The following is a 19,535-nucleotide window of genomic DNA, read 5'->3' on the forward strand; positions in this document are numbered from 1 at the left end:
GTACCTCAGGGGCTGCAGCCATGGTAGGCAGACACGCACCCTGACAGAAGGCGGGCACGGGTCTTTACAGCCGTGGTGGAGGGAAAGGGGCGCACCCCCTCCGTGTGTCCCCCTCCCAGTGGGGGAACTTTGGGGTTAAAGGCCCCTCCGAAAAGCAAAGCACTGAAAACCCACCCGCCCCACTTTGTTTACAGGCCCCGCCCGCCCCGCTTTTGTCGGTGAGGGGGGCGGTGCCGCCCGCCCGCTGCGTCCCCGCAGAGCCCCGCCCACGCCCGTTGCAGCGGGCGGAAGTGGGCCCTGGTGGAGCCGTTTAGCAACGGGCGGGCTGAGTTGCCCGTATGTTAGGCGCCATCTTTGAGGCTGGCAGAGAGGAAGGCAACGGCCCGAGCGGCAGCCCCGGTGAACCGAGGCGACGCAGCAGCGGCAGCGGCGGTCCCCTGGGGTTCGGTAAAGTCCCAGCTCGCCGGTAACTAGAGCCGTTCGTAGACCGCAGGGGCTGGGGAATGGTCTCTCGCCAGGCCCGGGTCCCCTCGGTTCCCCTGAGGGGAAGCAGGCCGCATCCCCCGCGCCCGCCGGGGCGGGCGGCCCAGGCCGCGTCACTGAGCCCTCCCTGCCGGGGTGGCCGTGGACGCTGGGGCGGGGAAGGCCGCCGGGGCCCCTGGGGCAGTGCGCACCCCCGGGGACGGGGGTGAGGGGTTCTCCTCGGCGCCCCTGGGCTTTAGAAAGCGGGATCTGCTTCCCCGTTGCCTGAGGTAGGCCCAAGGCAGGCCCGTCTCCCTCTGGGTACTGGGGGAGCTGCTTCCCCGTTGGCCGAGGTAGGCCCAAGGCCCCCTCTCCCCCGGTTACAGGGCCACGGCCCGGGTCTCTCCCGTTCCCTGCCCTTCTCTCGGCTGTTAGCCCTTCTACAGGGCCTGGCTGCGGCTGCCCCCGCCCCCCCCCCGCCGCCTTCCAGTGGTCTCCCGCCGGCAGTGTACGTTATTTTCAGTCAGAACCTTGTGCCTGCCTTTTGTAGCAATGCACGTAAGGGGCGGGCGTGCTGTAATGTAGTCGTCTGACAAATTGCTCCTCTGTCCCCCAAAGGAACTGCCTTCAGGATCTGACTAACTCTGGATGCACCCGGTTGTCACGGTTAATTTTTCTCCTTTAGGTTGTTTAAAACAATCCAATTGGGTGACGTTTGTTTTTGTTTCTTCAGAATTGGATCAAAGAGGTTTCTGTTTTCTTACTTTGATGTTTGTAATGAAAATGTAAAAGTGATTTTTACTGTTGCAGGGATCATTATGTGGAGCCTACAGAATGTTCCCAAAACTGGTGCTTTGGGGTGCACGCTGCGCTCCAAGAGATTGAGCTCTGGGCCATACTTTCAAAATAAAAACACTGGGTTATTTGATTGTAAAAAAGGAGATCTGGGGATGGGGGATTCTGAAATGATATCAGGACTGCCACAGTGGCACGTGGTTGAATTGGACACACATTAAAATGATCAGGCTGAACAGGTAGGCTGAAATTGCTGGATGACCATGTGTTTCAGGAAGAAAGCTAGTCTAGAGAAAACTTACTCTTGCTATCACTTCTCATCTAAAATGGCACCCTTCCAGATGGCTGCTTCCTGGGGAGACTTGACTCTTTTTGAGATTTAATAAAACATTTCCATGAGGAAGATGAATCGTCGCAGTAAATTGCTGCCAGGCCTTGCAACGTTGGTTTCAGAAGCAGAAAAAGGATGAGTGTCTTTTATTTTAAGTATGCTTGTCTCACCCAAGAGTAAGATGTAGCAGCCTTAGCAGTCCCCTTTGTTCAGAATTGATTCCCGATGCCCATTTGGACATCAGGGAGGAAAAGCTGGCAGACAGAACAATAAAGAAGAGCCACCCACTAAAAATACAGGAAAGAAGGGGTTATGCATTAAGAGAAAGCCACTACATTAAAAATAGGTGCTATCTAAAATTTTTTTAAGTTTTTGGGACCTACGGGTACTGCTACACCTGCATGTGCTGCAGTTGTGCCTGTTGCCGCTGAGCAAGATGGAGAGAGCTTCCTTAGTGCAATCTGTTAAAGCATGCGCTGTTGGCTGGAAGAAGAGCAGAGACTTCCATTGTGTGGAACTTCAGATTGATGGTTCACCTGGTGTACCACATCCTGGGGGGAGGAAGGGGGGAACCTACTTGGGGCAATCCTGGTACTCTTCTGAGGACACAGAGTCCTTTGTAACGTCTCCAAGCAGAGTGTTGTGTACATTGGGCCATGGTCAACAGCCAGGGATCACAACTGTAAGTGCTGCAAGGGAGGGTGAATGTTCCTGGAACATGTCTGTGTCAGCCATCTCCCCAGACAGCGGTTTTAGCAGTGGGAGTTTGACGTATGTTCCCAGCTCTCATGTGTTCTACAGCTCTTGTCAGTAGTGATGGTGTGGCAGAGCCAGCGGGCTGTTTTTTTGGCTGGAAGAGGAGGAGTGGACTGCAAATGTGCCTGAGTAAAGGAGAGCTGTCAAACAGATTTGCCTTAGGTGTGGGTTGTACTGGTGCAGTTGTTGCAAATGCAGCAATAGTGGATTTTGGAGAAGATAGAGGGATTTTTCTTCTTGAAAGTAATGCTGTCAAAACACTTGATGCCAGAAATTAGGAAAAACACATCTGTTGTATGGAACTTCTCAGCTGACCTTCAGTATACCTGGCACACTCCTTGCAATGCTCAAAACGTGTGTCAGGCAGAGCAGGGCAGGGACTCACCTTGATACTTGCATGTTCCAGCAACACTTGCAGACCACACACCCTGCGTGCTGGGCCAGGACCTAAATGTGATGGTACTGTTGGTAACCTGAAGCTCAGGAAGCACTTCTGGATTTTTCTGCTGTTCATGTGATGTATTGAGCTATTTCTTTTCAGCGGATAGGCTTAGAGCCAGTAGTGGTTCAATGTCTTCAGGCCTGGATGTTCCTATTCCATCTTTGCTTACTGAGCAGGTGCTTGGTAGGAGAAAGGACATGAATCTTAACTATGGGACTCAGACTGTCAACTACGTACTGCTATGAAGGAACTCGGAGGTGAGAATGCACTTAACAGATAAACAGAGCTATTACAAAATTAATTACTTTTTTTTTTTTTTTTCAAAGCCAGCCTTTTACAAGTTCACGCAGATTGTGACACTAGGGAGTTTCCATCTATAACATGGCTGTACGGCATTGTAGAAGAAATATTTTTCATGGCTTTGGAGAAAGCACAACTCAAAAATACACATTTAACTGTTGATACAGGGATCCTGAACCAACCACAGACTGCTTGACAGTGACGATCCACTCAATATCTTTTGATACATCTTCTGCACCAGCAGAAGTCCCCTTTTAGAAAACAGGCAGCTCCCTCCCGCTGGCTTTGCAAAACTTCTGCAGTAGGAAGTGTCCTACAAGAACCAAGTTACCATATTGATGTGTGGCTTTCCCTTAATCTGCTCACCCCTGGCTTTCCAGAGTGGCGTTGTACACACAGTGCTAGGTGCCAGCTGCCATGTTTTAGATATATTTTTAAATTAATTATTCAGGACTTTGAGCACAGGAGCATTGAGAACAGGTTAGCAGGTACTTGAGAGATTTCCTTGCTCATTCTGCTTAAGCCTCTCACATTCCTCGGGAACTGCAGCATTCAAACTATCTTTCACAGGATCACTTGAAGCAGGAAATAGCTGTTCAGTGAACCTCTCTCTACCTTTTATATGGTAAAGTGACTAAAACAGCAGAAGGTGGAGCAGTCTCCTCCTAGGAGGGAGAATGGCGCTAAGCTCGGCTCATTCTGGTGGTCCCAGCTGTCTGATGAGTGCAAGATTCTTGCCCTGCACGTGGAGGCCAGTGGGGAACTGCAGTTTTAGTCAACTGCTGCCATTGGTCACATCCTGGCTTTGCAGAGCACATGGAAAGACTTTCAAATCAAAGGTGTCCCTGCCGCTTTTGGACCGGGAGATGGGTGAAATATCTTAGACTTGAAACTGATCTTCTACAGAGTGATGCGCTCGGATCTGAACGATTTGTCTTGGCCACTTTACTAGATCCCTGCTGTAAAGGTTGCTTTGAGGAATTCCTTCTCCTGCGTCTTGATGTGTCAAGCTAAAGACAAATCCGTACTGAAGCAGTGTCTGATCTCATGAGTGCTGCGGTTCAGGGTTATTCTTTTGACAGTTAGAGAAACACCAGGTCAATCAGCCCTTTCAGGAACAGGTTGATTTGCCTCTCGTCTTAAGGAAGAATGTCTTAATTCAGGTCCTAAAGTTGCACGTCTTCAAATAGAACTGCTGCAGCCAGCAAGGGGCGGCTGTGCCTTATGGTTGTGGTAACTCCTAACCGACTCTGATCATGATGAAAGGTGACCCTGACTCAATGGCAGAGGAAGCCGAGACGATCATCTGCTTTAACATTTCCCTTCTTGGCTAGCAACCTTGCAGTCTTTACTCCGAGAGGGCCTTGAGTGCTATAACCCTGTATCAGAACATCCCCCCAGTCCGTGTTGAGACAGTATTTATCAGCTGGAATTGACTAAAAAAAATGTTTAGAGTAGAAATTTTGACTGTCTTCTTCAGCTTTGGACAACATAGCTTTCCATTTTCATACAGAGAACCTTGTTCTTGTGCTAGCAAGAGGTTCTGTGCTTCAGATTGGTATGATGGCGTGGTTTGTGTACGCGTCGTAACGTGTTGTTCCCTATGTAGCTGGTGGCGCCAAGTGCAAGCTAGCAGGTAAATCAGCACCAGCTGTTTTGCAGCTGGTGTAAGTTTAACTGCAGTCAGGGTTAGAACATGTAGTTCCTGGTGCTCTTCCTTCCTTGTCATCTTATTGGACTGTCTTAATAAGTAGGGGTGTTGATCTTTTAATATTTTTTTTGTAAGAAATCAAAGGTGTAACGTAGAGGAGCCAGGGAGATTGTCCAAGTGATATATTTTGTGCTGTATAACCAAAAATACCCATAGGTAGGTGCAATAATACTTCTGTCATACGTGCGTTGGGGTGCAAAAAAATTTTGTTTCCTCCTTGCTCTTTGATACAGGACAAAGGCAGGTCAGCAAGCTGGAAAGTTAGACCAGGGAGTACGACTGTTTCTTCAGTACCAAGAAAGACAAGCTTGTAAAACAAAAGTAGACGGACTTTCATTGTACTATTTATCTTCCCTTAGCAAAGGTAAATTTTATGGCACTTGTGACATGTTTTTCCTGACCTCTAGCTACTGCATCTGTAATTGTTTATTATTTTTTTTACAAAATGAATTAAAAATCTCTTGATACAAAAAGTTTCTGGAGAAAAAAAGGAGTGTTTCAAGTTCTCATCAACTTTTGTTAGAGACCTCCTGAGTGCACCAGAGTTACTCATTTTTACTCAGTTTCAGGGGTTAGTTCCATTGACTTCTGTTCAGCACTCAGATAGCCATGTTAACTGATAGCAGTTTAGGGAAAAAAAAAGAAAGGTTTTGAGTGAACCTGTTCTAAAATGAAAGGATTCTTATGGAGTTTAGAACTTTGAGGTTTTTGCAGAGTTCTTTTTGTTGGGTTTTTAAATTTGTTTTTAAGTTTTGCTTTTTTCCTGTTCCTTAAACAAAATCCTTTGAAATTCTGACCAGCTGTGGAAGTCTGCTCAGGAATATGAAGGCAACAAATGCTGCTGAGCTACTTGGGCATTCAAAAGAGCTACATCTGAGGGTTGGGTTTTTTTCCCCTCCTAAGGTGGTAGATATAGTAATATTGCATTATACAGGTGTCTCTGACTTCCTAGGGAAAAGAAATGCCGCCTTCTAGACTGTATTCCTTCCAATTTTTATTTGAATGCCTCTGCTCAGCAAGGTAGCAGTCCTTCAGTTGCCAACTATTTAAGTGTTGGCTTGTGCAAACTGAAGAAATCACGCTTGAAATTCAATTTAAGAATCGATGGTATTGGTACCATGTTTGGAAAGATGTTTCTTGTCAAATTTCTATGTGATGGAGCACCAGTAATCTTTAGAATTAGATGCATAGGAAGTAGTATGACACAAAGCCTGCTTTTGAAGGTCAAAAGTGAATGGTCCCGTCAGTACTGAAGAAGGGAGGAAAACTGTGCACTTAACTACTGTTTTATTCCCTTTGTCAAGCAGTCTAAAAACAATAACTAATATGAGAACCCAACTTCTCCTCTCTTTATTTTAGATTTGGGAAAATTCCCTGCCAAAAAAAAATATCCTGGAAAATTCACTAGTGTTTGTGTGAGTAAAAGGTTCTAACCTTTTATTATTAATTTGTAAGAACTATTTCATTCAGTTTTGTCCAAAAGAGTCAGAAATACTTTGCACAGGAATGTGCAGCATTTTAATGAAAAGGGTCAGAATCACTTCAATTTGAACTTTATCTGGTCTGGTTGCAGATTTTATGGCATTTAGTATCTCTAAAAAATAAGAATCAAAATATCTGATTTTACATTACAAAAAAAAAAACCAACAAACAACCTGCTTGTGGCTAAATAAATCAGTTTCAGCTCTGGTGGCACCAAAAAATCATCAGCTGTTGAATTGGACATAAGCCATCTTTTCAAACCTTCTGTGATCTTGCAGTGATGGATAATGATGGATATATGGGTTAGGGAACAGCGTATGATGGCAAACTTGTAGTATTTGTTCTGATGTAAAAAGAAAACAAATTATTTCCTAAAATCAAAGTAATGCAAAATTATCAGTATCATGCAGCCATGCCACTTGCAAAGTGAGCATTTCCCTGCCTCTTAAAGCTTGCTGTATCCTTGATCTGCTGTCTTCCTGCTGTTAATTGATTGCAACTCTACGTGTCTGATCAGGGCTAAAAGTTGTTCTCGATACGGATGTCATACAACATATACTGTGCACGCTTGTGTGTATAGATATGTTTATACTGTATGCATGTACATATGTATGCATATTTGTGTGCTGGCCCCCAAATCACTCATGTTATAAAACATCAGCCTTGAAGGCATATTCATCAAAATATTATTGTAGATCTTTCATTTTTTCCAGTTTCCTCAAAATGAGAGACTTCTAGCAAATAGCCAAAAATTCTAATTTTTTACTATCACTCTTGCTGACTTTATTATCACTTACTCTTGGTGTGTGTGTATAAACACATATGTGTATATATATATATACATATTTGTGTATTTATACACACAAGTATGTTTTTGCTGTACAGGTAATAAAGATGGGGGAAGGTTTTTGTGTTTTCTTAATAGGTGAAGAAAACTTGAAGACCAGAAATTGCATCTTACTGAATTTTAAATTAAAAAAAAAAAAAAAATTATAATTGCCCGGCTGTGGAAGATGGATCCTCATTTTTGCAGCCACTTTGAATCACAAGCTCATCTTTAAAAGCATTGGGTTTTTTTGTTGTTTTTTTGGCTTTTTGGTTTTTTTTTTGAAGAGCTAACTACCCCTGGCTGTCTCCAGTATGACAGTATCCAAATGGACTTGCTTCCTCCATTAGTTGTAAGATGTTTAAAAGCACATCCTATGTTTGAATTGTGGATGAGAGGTTCCCTTGGCAATGTGAGGAGGAAAATTCTTTCTACCCCTTTATTATTAATTCACGGATTCAGTGTTGGTTCGGCCTACAGGAGAAGTTAACTGGAAGTCTTTGAAGATCAGTATTTTTGCTGAAGTTATCCAGGTATGTGAACTTGAAGATACATGGTGATTGGAAAATAATGTTTAATATGTCAACTGTGTTTTATAGAAATTATTAGTACCCACAGTTAGTCATCGGCTGGTAACTCAAATGTATAACCAGTTTTTTAAGAAATGGCTCTCATCGGGTGTGCAGCCACATGCAGTAGTTTTTTCTGTGCTCCGAGGCGTATAACTACTACTAATGACACAGCAGAGAATGCTTGCTCACCAAACCCATGCAGTTTTTACAGAAGTTTGATTTAGGATTGGGATACTTTCTGTGTACAGCTGATTTCAAGACATTGTCTCCTGCTCAAGAAACTCAATTTGTTTAACAGAAAGATTTTTTTAATCTGTTTTTACATAAGTAAAAACGCTTATTACTTCATTATTTTTCACCTATTGATACCTTTCTTTAGGGTTACTTTTAAAAAGAAGATTTCACTGTTCAAGCCAGTAGAAGATTTTCAGGCCAAGAAAGAGTGAAACCAGCTCTTGCCAAAACCGGAGGAAGTCCCTGTTGAGTGAACCCTTAGAACCTGAACTCATTCTAAGAATTTGCCCATTATGTCTAACCAAGGAGATGACTGCTACTTCTATTTCTATTCCACGTGTAACAAGGTATGTTCGGGTTTCTTTTGCTTTAGGGTTATTTTTACCTTTCTAGTTTTTATGAGAGGAGAGGGAAGAGTGGGAGGAGACATACAGATTTCTGTTAACTTAATAAGTAAGATTCTGCTTCCAGTTCTAATAGCATGGACATTTTTTTAGGCTGTACTCTTTTATATTCCTTTTTGTTGATTTCCTGTTGGTTACAGGGAGACAGCTGTTCCTTCCGCCACTGTGAAGCTGCTCTGGGAAGTGAAACCGTCTGCACGCTCTGGCAGGAGGGTCGCTGTTTCAGGAATATCTGCAGATTCAGACACATGGAAATTGATGTGAGTGTTTGTGTAAAGATGCGTTCTCAAACTAAATCACAGAAAGCATTTTTCCTTGCTGTAGGTGGACTGAATGTGCTTTCCATGATGGATTTACTTACTTTAATATGATACTGGTTTCTGTTACTAGGAGAGGGATAGGAGAAAGCTGGGGAAAGAAAAAATGATTCCTTAGGTATATCTCAGCAAGAAATTCTTGTGTTAGGTGCTGACATTTATTTTCTTACAACCTCATTGATCAGACTGCTTGAATGTGCTGGGGGAGGGTGTCAGTGAACAGCCTGCACTAGCCTCCTAAAGGCTAGGCTTTATAATGGCCTGTCAGGTCTTTTCTGCCCTGGATTTCTTCAGATAATATTGTTCTGACCTCTTGGGGTCGTAGAAGGTGGGAAGAGAAAAGATGTGAGGGAATTAGGCTCTGAAAGAAATTCCCGTAGATTTAACCTAGGCAATTTAAGGCATTTTTCCCTCTGAATAATCCTGGTATTTTGCATGTTGTATTAGTTTAACCCACCCTGAATTGACATGTTAGAGTGCTTGTCTTCTCAGACTGAACGATGGGCAGGCTAGATAATACGTGGTTGTTATAGCTTACACAAACTTTGTGTGTACGCCCTGAAATAATTTGAATGATAAATAGACCTTTGGAACAGTGTTGCAGCACTGCACTGCGATAGTCCTGTCTCTGGCATGATGTGAAACTGTCTCTTTGCCAATCTTAAGTGAGTGTTACCGTGAGCTTTTCTTTCTTTCCGTCTTCAGAAAAAACGGAGTGAGATTCCTTGCTACTGGGAGAATCAACCAGTAGGCTGTCAAAAAGCCAACTGTGCTTTTCATCACGCGAAAGGACGTTATGTTGAGGGACTCTTCTTACCACCAAGCAAAAGTGAGTTTCTTGGGTCCTTTTTCTTTAAGTATTAAATAACTAATTTTGAATATTGCCTAGGAGTGCATACAGTACCGTAGAAGACATCGAGTAACTGCTCATTTATAAGTGCAGGGAGACGTCTGCAGTTGGAAGCTGTTAGCTAAACGGAATGTAATTCTGGTGTTTAATTTTTTCTTTTGTGCTTGGCTTCTCTGTGCTTTGTGTGATCTTTGCCTTTCAGGTTGCTTTCTCCTCTTTTAATCCTTTCTGGGTGTAAGGTAATGAGTTTTTTGTGTGAAGGGAAGCCATTGTTTACAGTGTAACCAGAGGTGAAGAAGAAACAACTCTAAATTCAGTATCCAAGTGGGTTATCTGCCTTATCTACCATATCTACACAGTGAGTGCGGCGTTGGGGTCAAAGTGTTAAATGGCCAAATTACAGATGGTCCTCCTCTTCCTCTAGCTACACTTCCAAGTCCACCTGAGTCTGCAGAAGACGATGTAAAAATGGCTCAGATATCACTGCAGCAAAACAAACTTTCTGTCCAGTCAAATCCCTGTCCACAACTGAGGGGGGTGATGAAAGTGGAAAACTCTGAAAATGTCCCAAGTCCTACACATCCTCCAGTTGTAATCAATGCTGCAGATGATGATGAAGATGATGATGGTGAGCGTTTTTTACTTACTGAAGGCATTTCTACTCTGAATGTATAAATCACAAAATAGTTGAATTGTGTAGTGTTTAAAGCAGGGGTCCTCCAACTTTTTGAAGAGGGGGCCGGTGTGCGGATGAAGTGGCAGGCAGTCATCTGCGGCTGCTTGGTTCCCCCCCCAACCCCCCCCCCCCACCCCAACCCCCGGCAGGGGGTGGGGTAGGGGGGGTCTGTAAATACCGGAGGGTGGATTGAGGACCCTGGGGGGGCCGTATCTGGCCTACGGGCCGTAGTTTGAGGACCCCTGGTTTAAAGCTACAGGCAAGACCTTGGAGTCCTAAAAGTTCGGGTTTTTCCCAGTGTAGCTCTTCTATTGCATGAGTTTGTCAAGTCAATATAGCTGTTTAAAAAAAAAAAAATCCTTCTATAAACAGTTGTTTGTGTTTGTAGCTGAGAATACGAACAGAACCTGAACCATGGACTGCAGTGTCATTGTATGAGCTATGTAAACATGAAAATCTTGTTTAATCCCTGCTCTGTAACTGAACAGGTTTATTTTTGCCTTTTAGACCAGCTTTCTGAAGAAGGAGATGAAACTAAAACACCCGTCCAGCAACCAGCGACAGAAGCCCATAATGGATTGAGGATAATTTCCACTAGGAAATCCAATGCTAATACAAAGCAAGGTAGTCTTTAACTGCTGTAGTAGGATGGATTGGAAGGAGAATTTGATAATTAACTCAAAAGCAATGTGTTCCGAAAATATGGTAGAACATAGGGGAGCTGGATGGAGTCAGTTATTTCCATGAGCTTGTTCTTATCTAAACATGTTGTATGTCCCTTGGCTCAGACAGATAAACTCCTTGTTTACTTCTGTAGAGCGAAATAGAGCTGCAGGGTGGAGTTTAAATGCCTGCAGTTGTGTCCTCTGAAAAGTTGTGGAAAGCCATGTCTAACGATAGAGCAATCTAATATCATGTAGATGGATTAAAAATACTTAAAACTATAGGTTTTACCCTGCAGGATGGGAGGAGGGGCAAAGAAAGGTCCCAGCTGCTTACTAAAATACCTCCGTTCTATGGCTTTTTTACTTGTTGGGAGTGTTGACAGGGTTCATTTGAAATACTTCAGAAAGGTTCTGAGCTGCAAGAAGCTTGGTGATCTGTGCTCTTCAACATGTGCCTTTTAAGTCTCAGTTTAACTGTTTTGTGTTTTCAGATGTCAATTTAAATTTTGGAATAAAAACACTGGAAGAAATCAAATTGAAGAAACTAAAGGAAAAAACAAAAAAACAAGGTGGTGAGTTAATATCCCCTATTATCCCTCTGCCTTCTGTTCACATGGTTTTTGGTTTTTTGTTTTTAATCCTTCTGATAGAACCTGGCCAGCTGTCTGTGTATAGGCAAATACAGTTAATTTGCCAAAAAAAAAAAGGGGGAGGGAACTTTTTTGCACTGTGGTGTTCAGGATGGGAGATTTCCATGTTTAGCTGGGGATCTTGAGCTACTTTGGCGTGCAATCTGTTTTGTTAAACTTGAACAGCTGGTATTCCAGACAGGAATTCCAAGGGCAAATCAGAGGGAAATTGCTCAGCGCATTTTTTTTTAATTTTTTTTTTTTTTTTTTTACATGCACTGGTCATTATGTGTTTGACAGTAATGAATAACTGTGGTTTTGGTCTTCATGATAGTTCTTGTGTTCTGTTTTGTTGGGGTTTTTTTCCTAAACATCCTTATGTTTTGCTTGCTATGATCAGAGGGTCCTTCAGGAGTTTCTGTTCATCCACTCCAATCTCTGACTGTTCCTGTGCCAGAAAAGGAAAATGAACGGACAGTAGTGAGAACTGTGACTCTGTCTACAAAGCAAGGTAACAGTGAATACTATTGTTTTATGGTTTCATGGCTTCTAAACCAAAAGGTTAGGTGATAATTAAGGTAATTCAGACACGTTAATCTGCTGGGTGCTGCCTTTTCTTATTAAAACTGTGCTTTTATGTTTAAAGGCCCTGGTTGTATTGGAAAGACTTGGCATTTGTTGTATTGCAATAAAAGATCAAGAAGTGCTTTTTTTAATCAGCTTGACGTTAAGCCATAGCTAATCATACATTATCACCATCCTACAGATTCTCAAACATGCTTCATTTGACTTCTGTGTTCCTGACGTTGAGTGAGATTTGTGAATGAGCTAATGTGTTGACGGCATGTGACAATGTCAGTGCTTGGGTTAAGTGCATTAGCAGCAGAGGGAGAGGCTGATGTCAAAACAAGTGTCAGTACACAATAAGGGGATAACGAGAGTAATGAAAGGGAAGACCTACAGAAGATGGCATGACACAAGTAGTGCACCTTGGAAGCATTGAAGAGGCTGGCAGTGGCAGCTGCAGACAGTAGTGTGATATAAGTCTGTATAAATTATTGTGTCTAGATCTGCACAATTCCTTTTAAATGCAAGAAATGTGTGGGACTACTTGTAGTTGCTTGTTTCTGTGGTTTGGATACCAAAAGAGAGTGTCTTTTTACTGGGACGTGAGCTAGAAGGCAATGTTTTTACTGGCTGCTGGTTTCTGTGCATTAAAGAGATGATGATTTGTTTTAGGGGAGGAGCCTGTGATTCGACTGAACCTTGCTGACAGACTGGGAAAACCAAAACCATCTGTAGGTAAGAGCTTTTTGTGAGCTGTTTGTTTGGGTGCCCTCATCTAAACATGACTATATTTAAAGGCATTTTTCTGTATGTGGGAGGGAAGTTTTGGTGGAGATCTGTATTGGCTGCAGAAATGGCAAATTTTATTACCAAGCGAAAGACAAATACAAGAAAGTATACCTGGAAGGATTGAAGTCTGTGGCTGACTGTTCTAAAATCCAGAGGAATGTTCTTACAGTATTTCTTGTTTCTCTCTTTCCAAAGCTGGTAAAAGTGTCCTTCCACTAAGGCGCAACCTTGCTGAAAGGCTGGGGAAGAAGATAGAGATTCTGGAGAATGCTGATAAAGCACCAAAGAGAGGTACAGCTACTAAACAGACCTCTGGATTGAATGCACAGATTTCTGTTTGTCCTTTCTTTTAATGAAACTTTTGCATCTTGGTTGAGGGCTCAGGGTAACTTGAAATCTCGGTGAAGTGATCTCCTGCCTCATATCAAGATGTGAACACAAAATTGAGATTTGTGCAGTCTCCCTAACTTTTACCGTTCTGTCTTGTAGTTCAAGTCCCCAAGTCTCTGAAGGAGAGGCTAGGATTACCCTCTGAACAGACCAGTACTGAGACAGGTAATAACTGGGTATTAAATATGCCTTCCCCTTTTTTTTCTTTTCATGAAATTCCATACAGCCCTACAAGTTAATTTAAAAAAACTGCCTGATTCCTTTTGCTCGAGTACTGAAGCTGTCCTGATGGCTGCTGTCAGAGATCTGACTCTGGGGGGGGGGGGTGGTGTTTCCACTTGTGCCTTGTCAAGGTTTCATGCTCCTGCTGTGAACAATCAGAAGCTGCAGTACACTTACACATAGGTAGAATAGAACCACTACCAGGAGCAGGAGTTTGAGATGCTAACAGAGAGGCACAGTCTGAGAAAGAAACAAAATGGACTAATGTTTTTTTTTGTGTTGCAGCTCTCTGGAGAGCACTCATTTTCAAAAGACAAGTGGCTCAAAGGAGGAGAATATTATGCAGTTATATTGTCCTAAGATGCATTATTAGGAACAGTCAAACCTAGTTTTCCTTAGTACTGTGACAAATTTGGGAGACTTTAAATGTTGTTGGACTCTGTTTAAATGTTGGTGCTTATCTGTTTTTTTCTGATGATGACAGAGAAGGCTGCTAAGCCAGCAGGAAAGATCCATGTGAAAACACTGGAGGAAATTCGTCTTGAGAGAGCTAATCAGAGACGAGGAGAGCCTCAAGCTAAACCCCAGACTGAAGGATGTGGTAAAACAGAAGATCCCAGCTTGGGGGCAAGACCTCCTGCAGTTCGCATCAAAGCTTTCTCAGGAGCCCTGGTTGAAAAAAAACGCAAGCGAATGGAAGACGAGAAGCAAAAACCAGAAGAGTTGCCTACCAAGGTGAAAGTTGAGAGTGAGCCCAAGAAGCAGAGCACACTTGCTCCGCCTGTGCCCAGCAAAGTGCAGCTGGCAGAGTCTGCAGGTAAAGCCAAGCCAGCAGGAGAAGTGCGTATTAAAACCTTGGAAGAAATCAAGCAGGAGAAAGCTCTGCGAATGCAGCAGAGTGGAGAAAATGTGCCAGCTCCACCAGCCCAACCCGAACCTGCCCCGACAGGGAGGAGATTGTTACGGATCACAAAGCTAATAGGTAATAAGATGATTTGGTACCTGCCCTGGTGAAGTGCTTCCTCTGTCAAGCAAATTCAGTTTGCTCAGGATTCGCTTTGCTTTTTCCTTCAGTGTGTACTAGAGGATGAAAGAGTTTTAAGGCTGCAAGGTACAAGACAGTGCTGAAATACACAACCATATTATTTTCCATGCATTACACTATAGTTTTCTGTATTTCCCACTGGAAATTTCATTCATTGAGGAACTTGTAATCTAATTTCTCTTCTGTTTTTTTTCTGCCATCTGTTTGTGATATGGAGTCTTGCCTGTGCTGAATCCAAGTTTACCTCCTCTCTGGCATATGTGGTGTTTAACTTGGCTATTGAGGTATACGTGTTTGCGAAGCTTGGATCAACTTCTGAATGTGAGGGCCAGTTTTTGTCAAAAATGACAGAGCATCAAAGATCTCATCATTAAGATCATATAAGCCACGTAAAAAGAGCGAGTGTGATTGAGGGAAGGATGGCTCAAATACTGTGGATTGCTTACTGTAGCCTTTCCCTCTGTCCTGTTACTAGACATGAGGAAATAAACACACCAAGGAAACAGAGGTAACCAGATTTCTTTACTTCTGCTGTTGACAGATTTATTATTTTTTTTTGCTTGTTTTAAAGGACCTGGAAGGGAAGAAAAGAAGGTAGTGGAATTGAACAAGCTTTCTCCCAAAGCAGTCTCTGCACCTGCAGAGGTGAGTCCTTTGTAAAGACAGATATATTCATAAAATTTCTGATAAATTTTCTCACTTTTTGTGTACTCACTGCTTGCTGCCAGTTTGAGTGTGCTCCTACCTTTTGGTGTTTGGTAAGTGCTTCAGTAAAGTCCTAAGTCCTGTCACTTTCAATAACATTTCCAGACAATACTGTAATCCTCAAGCACTGAATTAATCTGATTATACCTGATAATGAATAAACCTCCCTATTAGCACCAGATAAAATCTGTGAGGTTAATATGGAGGGAATGTTTTTCTTGTCAGTGACTTTATCTGTCAGACTTGAAGAATATCTTAAAATCTTGAGGTGTTTCAACAGAGAAGGCTAAAGCTTTTTATGAGAGGGAATCAGACTTACAGTGAATGCTGTATTGGGGAGCTTGTATGACTGGTGCCTAAAAAGAATGTAATAGGTTACAGCTAGAGTCTTCTGCTCTATTAAAGAAGCTTGCTGTGTTGGGAATTGCAGGCTTTTGAAACAGTATTTCCATAGTAAAGCATGGATCTTGTTACAGGTAATGTTTTATGGAAAAAATGTCAGATCTGAATGGTATTAACATGCTCTGTTCCACGTGGAGCCATTTTGGAGGGGTTGCCACTCAGATTTTCTTAACAAAATCTCCATAGATTTTTGTGCTATTAGTCCTCTTTTTGGTTTTTTCTAGCCCTCTGATCAGAGTGCACCTAATGCTAAAGTTCAAGTGAAGAGCCTTGAAGAGATTATGAAGGAAAAGCGGCAACTGAAACGATGCCAAGAAGAGAAACTTCAGAAGGAAGCAGCTGCTGTGCCATCTCCTGTTGAAAAAGCAGTGAAGGATAAAACTCCAGCATCAGGGAATCCTGAATCCACCGTGGTTTCAGGGCCATGTTCCCAATTCATGAAGAGGGCGTTGGTGAAACCTCCAGAACATGGGGTTCAAAGCCCAGGAAAGGATGCTGCTGTACCCCCAGGGAAACAGGCAGCTCAACTTCCAGAACGGAAAGCTAAAAGTAAGCGTTGGCTGTATGTTAAAGAGTTACTTTAGGTCATCTTTTGAAAGAAAGGCAGATCATGACAATTTTCATGTTGTAACTGGCTCCTTTTGGTAACTTCTTTGCTCCTTTTATGGCTTGTTGGTAAACAGTGTTTACTATGTGGAAAATAACTGCTGTGAATCTGGGAAATTGGAGTGTAGTTGTTATGGCCAACTATATTTAACTAGAAGGATTATGGGACTGTTAAAGAGAAGCTGTTTGGGTTTTTTTGTTCCTGAGGCAGAACAACTCTCTTTCTCTTACTCTAGCCAAACCTAAGGCGTGCCTGAAGCCTTCTGATGGGAAAGCCACCTGCCCGACAAAGCAGACACTGAAACGTAAAGCAGCTGAGAATCATCCCTCTGCTGTGGCGGCAGTGAAGCCACTGAGTACCACTGGTGGTGACACGCAGGAGCTTCCAGCTAAAAAAGCAGCTGTGGTAAGGACAGTGACAGTGGCTAAGGCAGTAGTGGGTCCCTAGTAAAATTTATGCCCAAGTTTTACCCTCCTCTTGGAGAAAAGATGGAAAGCTGAAATACTCTGCGCGTCTCTGTTCTCTTTTAAATCCAGAAGTGGTCTACAGGATGGCTGTAGTACCCTTCTGCTTTTTATTAGATGAATGGCAGCATTTACATAATACTCTGCTATGATTTCTCTGTGGTATGAAGGATTTTGTCCATTAACGCTGTGTTCTTACAAAAGACACAAGGTCATTAGTAAACTTCAAGCGAAGTTTTCTTCAGGAGTGCCCTGGTTCTGTATTTTGGTTAAGGTTCAGCTATGCCAGGGGAGAAGCAGCAGAGGAAGGATTTACTAAGTCTTTTACCTGCGTATCATGAAAACTGTCTTGTTTCTTCCTAGGCTGTTGTTCCTGTTTTGCCAGAAGACAGCCTGGTCTCCGTACCTGGGAGAGAAAAACCCAAAACTAGGTAACAAGCACAACTTGTTCTTTTTCTTGATCAGTGTGTCTTTCATGTGAAACATAAGGGGGTTTTGCATGTGGAAAAATTAAGAGGTTTGAGATAATTAATGTCAAATTCAACAGAGGAACAATTAATCAGGAATAATTTTCTAGCAGCTAGCAGGAACGCTTATTTAGATATTTTTTTTCTTGAAATGCTGCAAGTTGGCACAGCTTTTCAGTGACTTTTTGGGTTTTCTGAATGCCTGTAGAGTTTGACTGCTTAATCCTTTTACAGTCAAATTAGTAAAAGTGGCAGAGTGTCTCTGATCACAAAAATGGAACTGTCTTGGCCAGACCCAGGCTGCTCTGTCTTCATGGATAAATCTCCAAACTGAAAAATGTACCTGCTGATACATTGGACTCTTATCAGTACTGCCCCAGGTTAATTGAATAACAATCCCAGTGTAAGGTTGAGGTGTCAGAGGGATTAACTACAGCTTTAAGCGCTGGTTTGCAGAAAACATCTCTCTGGTTAAGGAATGTCATTCACTGATTTGCTCTTTCTTGTTCTTCCAAGTCCTGAACTGCATATTGGAAGCCAAGCAGACTTCATGGCACAGTCCGAGGTCTCAAGCTCAACTTCAGCTTCTTCACAAGTACCGGTGAAAACACGCCGGCTGAGCTCCACAGGGCCTGGGAAAGCACCCTTATCTGTAGAAGATGACTTTGAGAAACTTATTTGGGAAATCTCAGGAGGCAAACTGGAAGCAGAAATTGACCTGGACCCAGGGAAGGATGAGGATGACCTCCTCCTGGAACTTTCTGAAATGATTGACAGCTGAACTGCATATTCTTAAGGCTTTAAAAAAAAAAATTAAAACTTTATATTTTATTGGATACCCAGAGATGATCCTTTTTCTAGCTAAGGCTTTGCAATGAGTCTTAAAGCACAGTTGAACTGGTAGAAATTGGCAGTATCTGCACTCCTTTGTCCTAAATTTCCCTGCTGGTCAGAGTCAAGGTCCTGTGCATCCATTCTGTAACTATCGGTGGTTACCTTTGACATTAAGAGGACAAAGCACTTGTTTATTTTGGGACAGAGAGATGCCCATCTGCAGACTGTGGTGGTCACGAACTGATGTACTGATTCAGTGATGCTCCGAAGGCTTAAAGCTTCCTTCCTTCCTCCCCCACCCTTGGCAAAACACCATTCAGCGCATTTCCAAGCTTTTTCTGACTTCTTGGACAGTTGATATCTAAAGCCTGGAGTTACTATGTCAACTCTTGAGTTTTATTTATGTATGTTATCATTTTGACTTTAATCTTTTAGTATAACTTAATTAAATGTTGGGGTGGGAGGGAGCAGAATACTTAATGTTTTGGACCAAATGTGCTGCCAGGGGTGGTGGTTGGGGTCAGTCCATCCAGCCTCACTTGGAATTATCAGGGATGATACAATATCAGTGTGGAAAAGCAGCATCTCTGCAGTACAGCTAGAATACCCCCCTCTGATTTTGTTGTACTGTACCAAAGCTTGGGGAGGATTCTGGGGTGGATAGTTGGGATTCCTCTCGCAGTCTGCAGTAAATTGGCAAACCAAGAATTGGTTAACTAAGAATTGGTTTAAGTGCCTCTTGGTTCCAAGAATTGCTCTGCTGAGCTGCTGGCTCGTCTTCTGTCGGGAAGCGGTGGCTGCTCGGACTCATGCTCAAACACCATCGGCTTCATCTGACCTCCTGCCCGCTGTGCCGTGCCACCACTGGCACCGACCCGAGGGGGAGCGTGTGCCTGGGCTGGAGATCTTGGAACCTGGTACTGCTGCAGGACCAACCATGCTCTTTTCGGGCATGCCCCAGGGATCCTCCCTTTGGTCTCCCTGGCACCCCCACCCCGCCACTGAGGCTTGAGCTCCGTGTATGAGTACACGCTGGAGGCTGCTGCTCTGCCACAGGTTCTACATGCAGTCCGAATTTGGGACCCTGAAGAAAATAGCTGAGGCTGAGGTGTATTGTGTACCCTGCCACCAGTTTTCCCTAGCAGACATATTTTGAATTGTTTTCTTGAATTCTTTGGAGAACTTTGGTCTCTTCTTACTATGATTTGTGAAGCCGTAGGGGCCCTCAGGCATTTGCTGCTGGCAGAGGAAAAAAAAAAATGAGTTGTTTTGAGTTGATTGTAAATACTTTCTCTTTGGAAGAAAACACTTAGGTGCTTTGATAATCCACTGTGATGTCTTAGTTCCTAGAGGAAAGGTTTGAAACCAAAATTTAGGAAACTGCTGTTCTGGCTCCAGAAGGGTCACCTGGCTCCAAGCTGCCGATCCTTTATCCTGCTGAAGGACTTTCTCACGGTGAGATGTTGCCAGTGGTGACTGGGGGAGAGAGGAAGAGTGTGCTCGAGCCTGGCGAGGAAGGCTTCCCCCCTTGGCTTCCCTCCTCTTGCTCTGTTGTCAGCCTTTGCCGCTCCCTCTGCCGGGGTGAGATTTG

At 43.3% G+C, this 19,535-nt stretch overlaps 1 protein-coding gene across 8 annotated transcripts; it reads left to right on the forward strand.

Moving 5' to 3' along the window:
* Nucleotides 1–311: 311 nt before the first annotated feature.
* On the forward strand, nucleotides 312–17,946 carry ZC3H11A (zinc finger CCCH-type containing 11A). 8 transcript variants are annotated; one of them, XM_080367191.1, is made up of 19 exons: nucleotides 312–5,161; nucleotides 6,157–6,212; nucleotides 7,586–7,638; nucleotides 8,057–8,258; nucleotides 8,456–8,575; nucleotides 9,338–9,461; nucleotides 9,907–10,110; nucleotides 10,666–10,782; nucleotides 11,315–11,395; nucleotides 11,853–11,963; nucleotides 12,692–12,754; nucleotides 13,004–13,099; nucleotides 13,298–13,363; nucleotides 13,905–14,402; nucleotides 15,037–15,110; nucleotides 15,797–16,121; nucleotides 16,415–16,584; nucleotides 17,007–17,074; nucleotides 17,627–17,946. In XM_080367191.1, the coding sequence occupies exons 4-19, from the start codon at nucleotides 8,205–8,207 to the stop codon at nucleotides 17,889–17,891; spliced, it is 2,436 nt and encodes an 811-aa protein (XP_080223317.1). In that variant the 5' UTR covers nucleotides 312–5,161; nucleotides 6,157–6,212; nucleotides 7,586–7,638; nucleotides 8,057–8,204; the 3' UTR covers nucleotides 17,892–17,946. The 8 variants fall into 8 exon arrangements, with proteins under 8 accessions (XP_080223317.1, XP_080223318.1, XP_080223316.1 ...); XM_080367192.1 differs by having other exon boundaries at nucleotides 312–466; XM_080367190.1 differs by having other exon boundaries at nucleotides 312–6,212.
* Nucleotides 17,947–19,535: the final 1,589 nt, after the last annotated feature.

This window comes from Falco punctatus (assembly GCF_963210335.1).
Source record: "Falco punctatus genome assembly, chromosome: 17".
Classification (NCBI taxonomy): Eukaryota; Metazoa; Chordata; class Aves; order Falconiformes; family Falconidae; genus Falco; species Falco punctatus.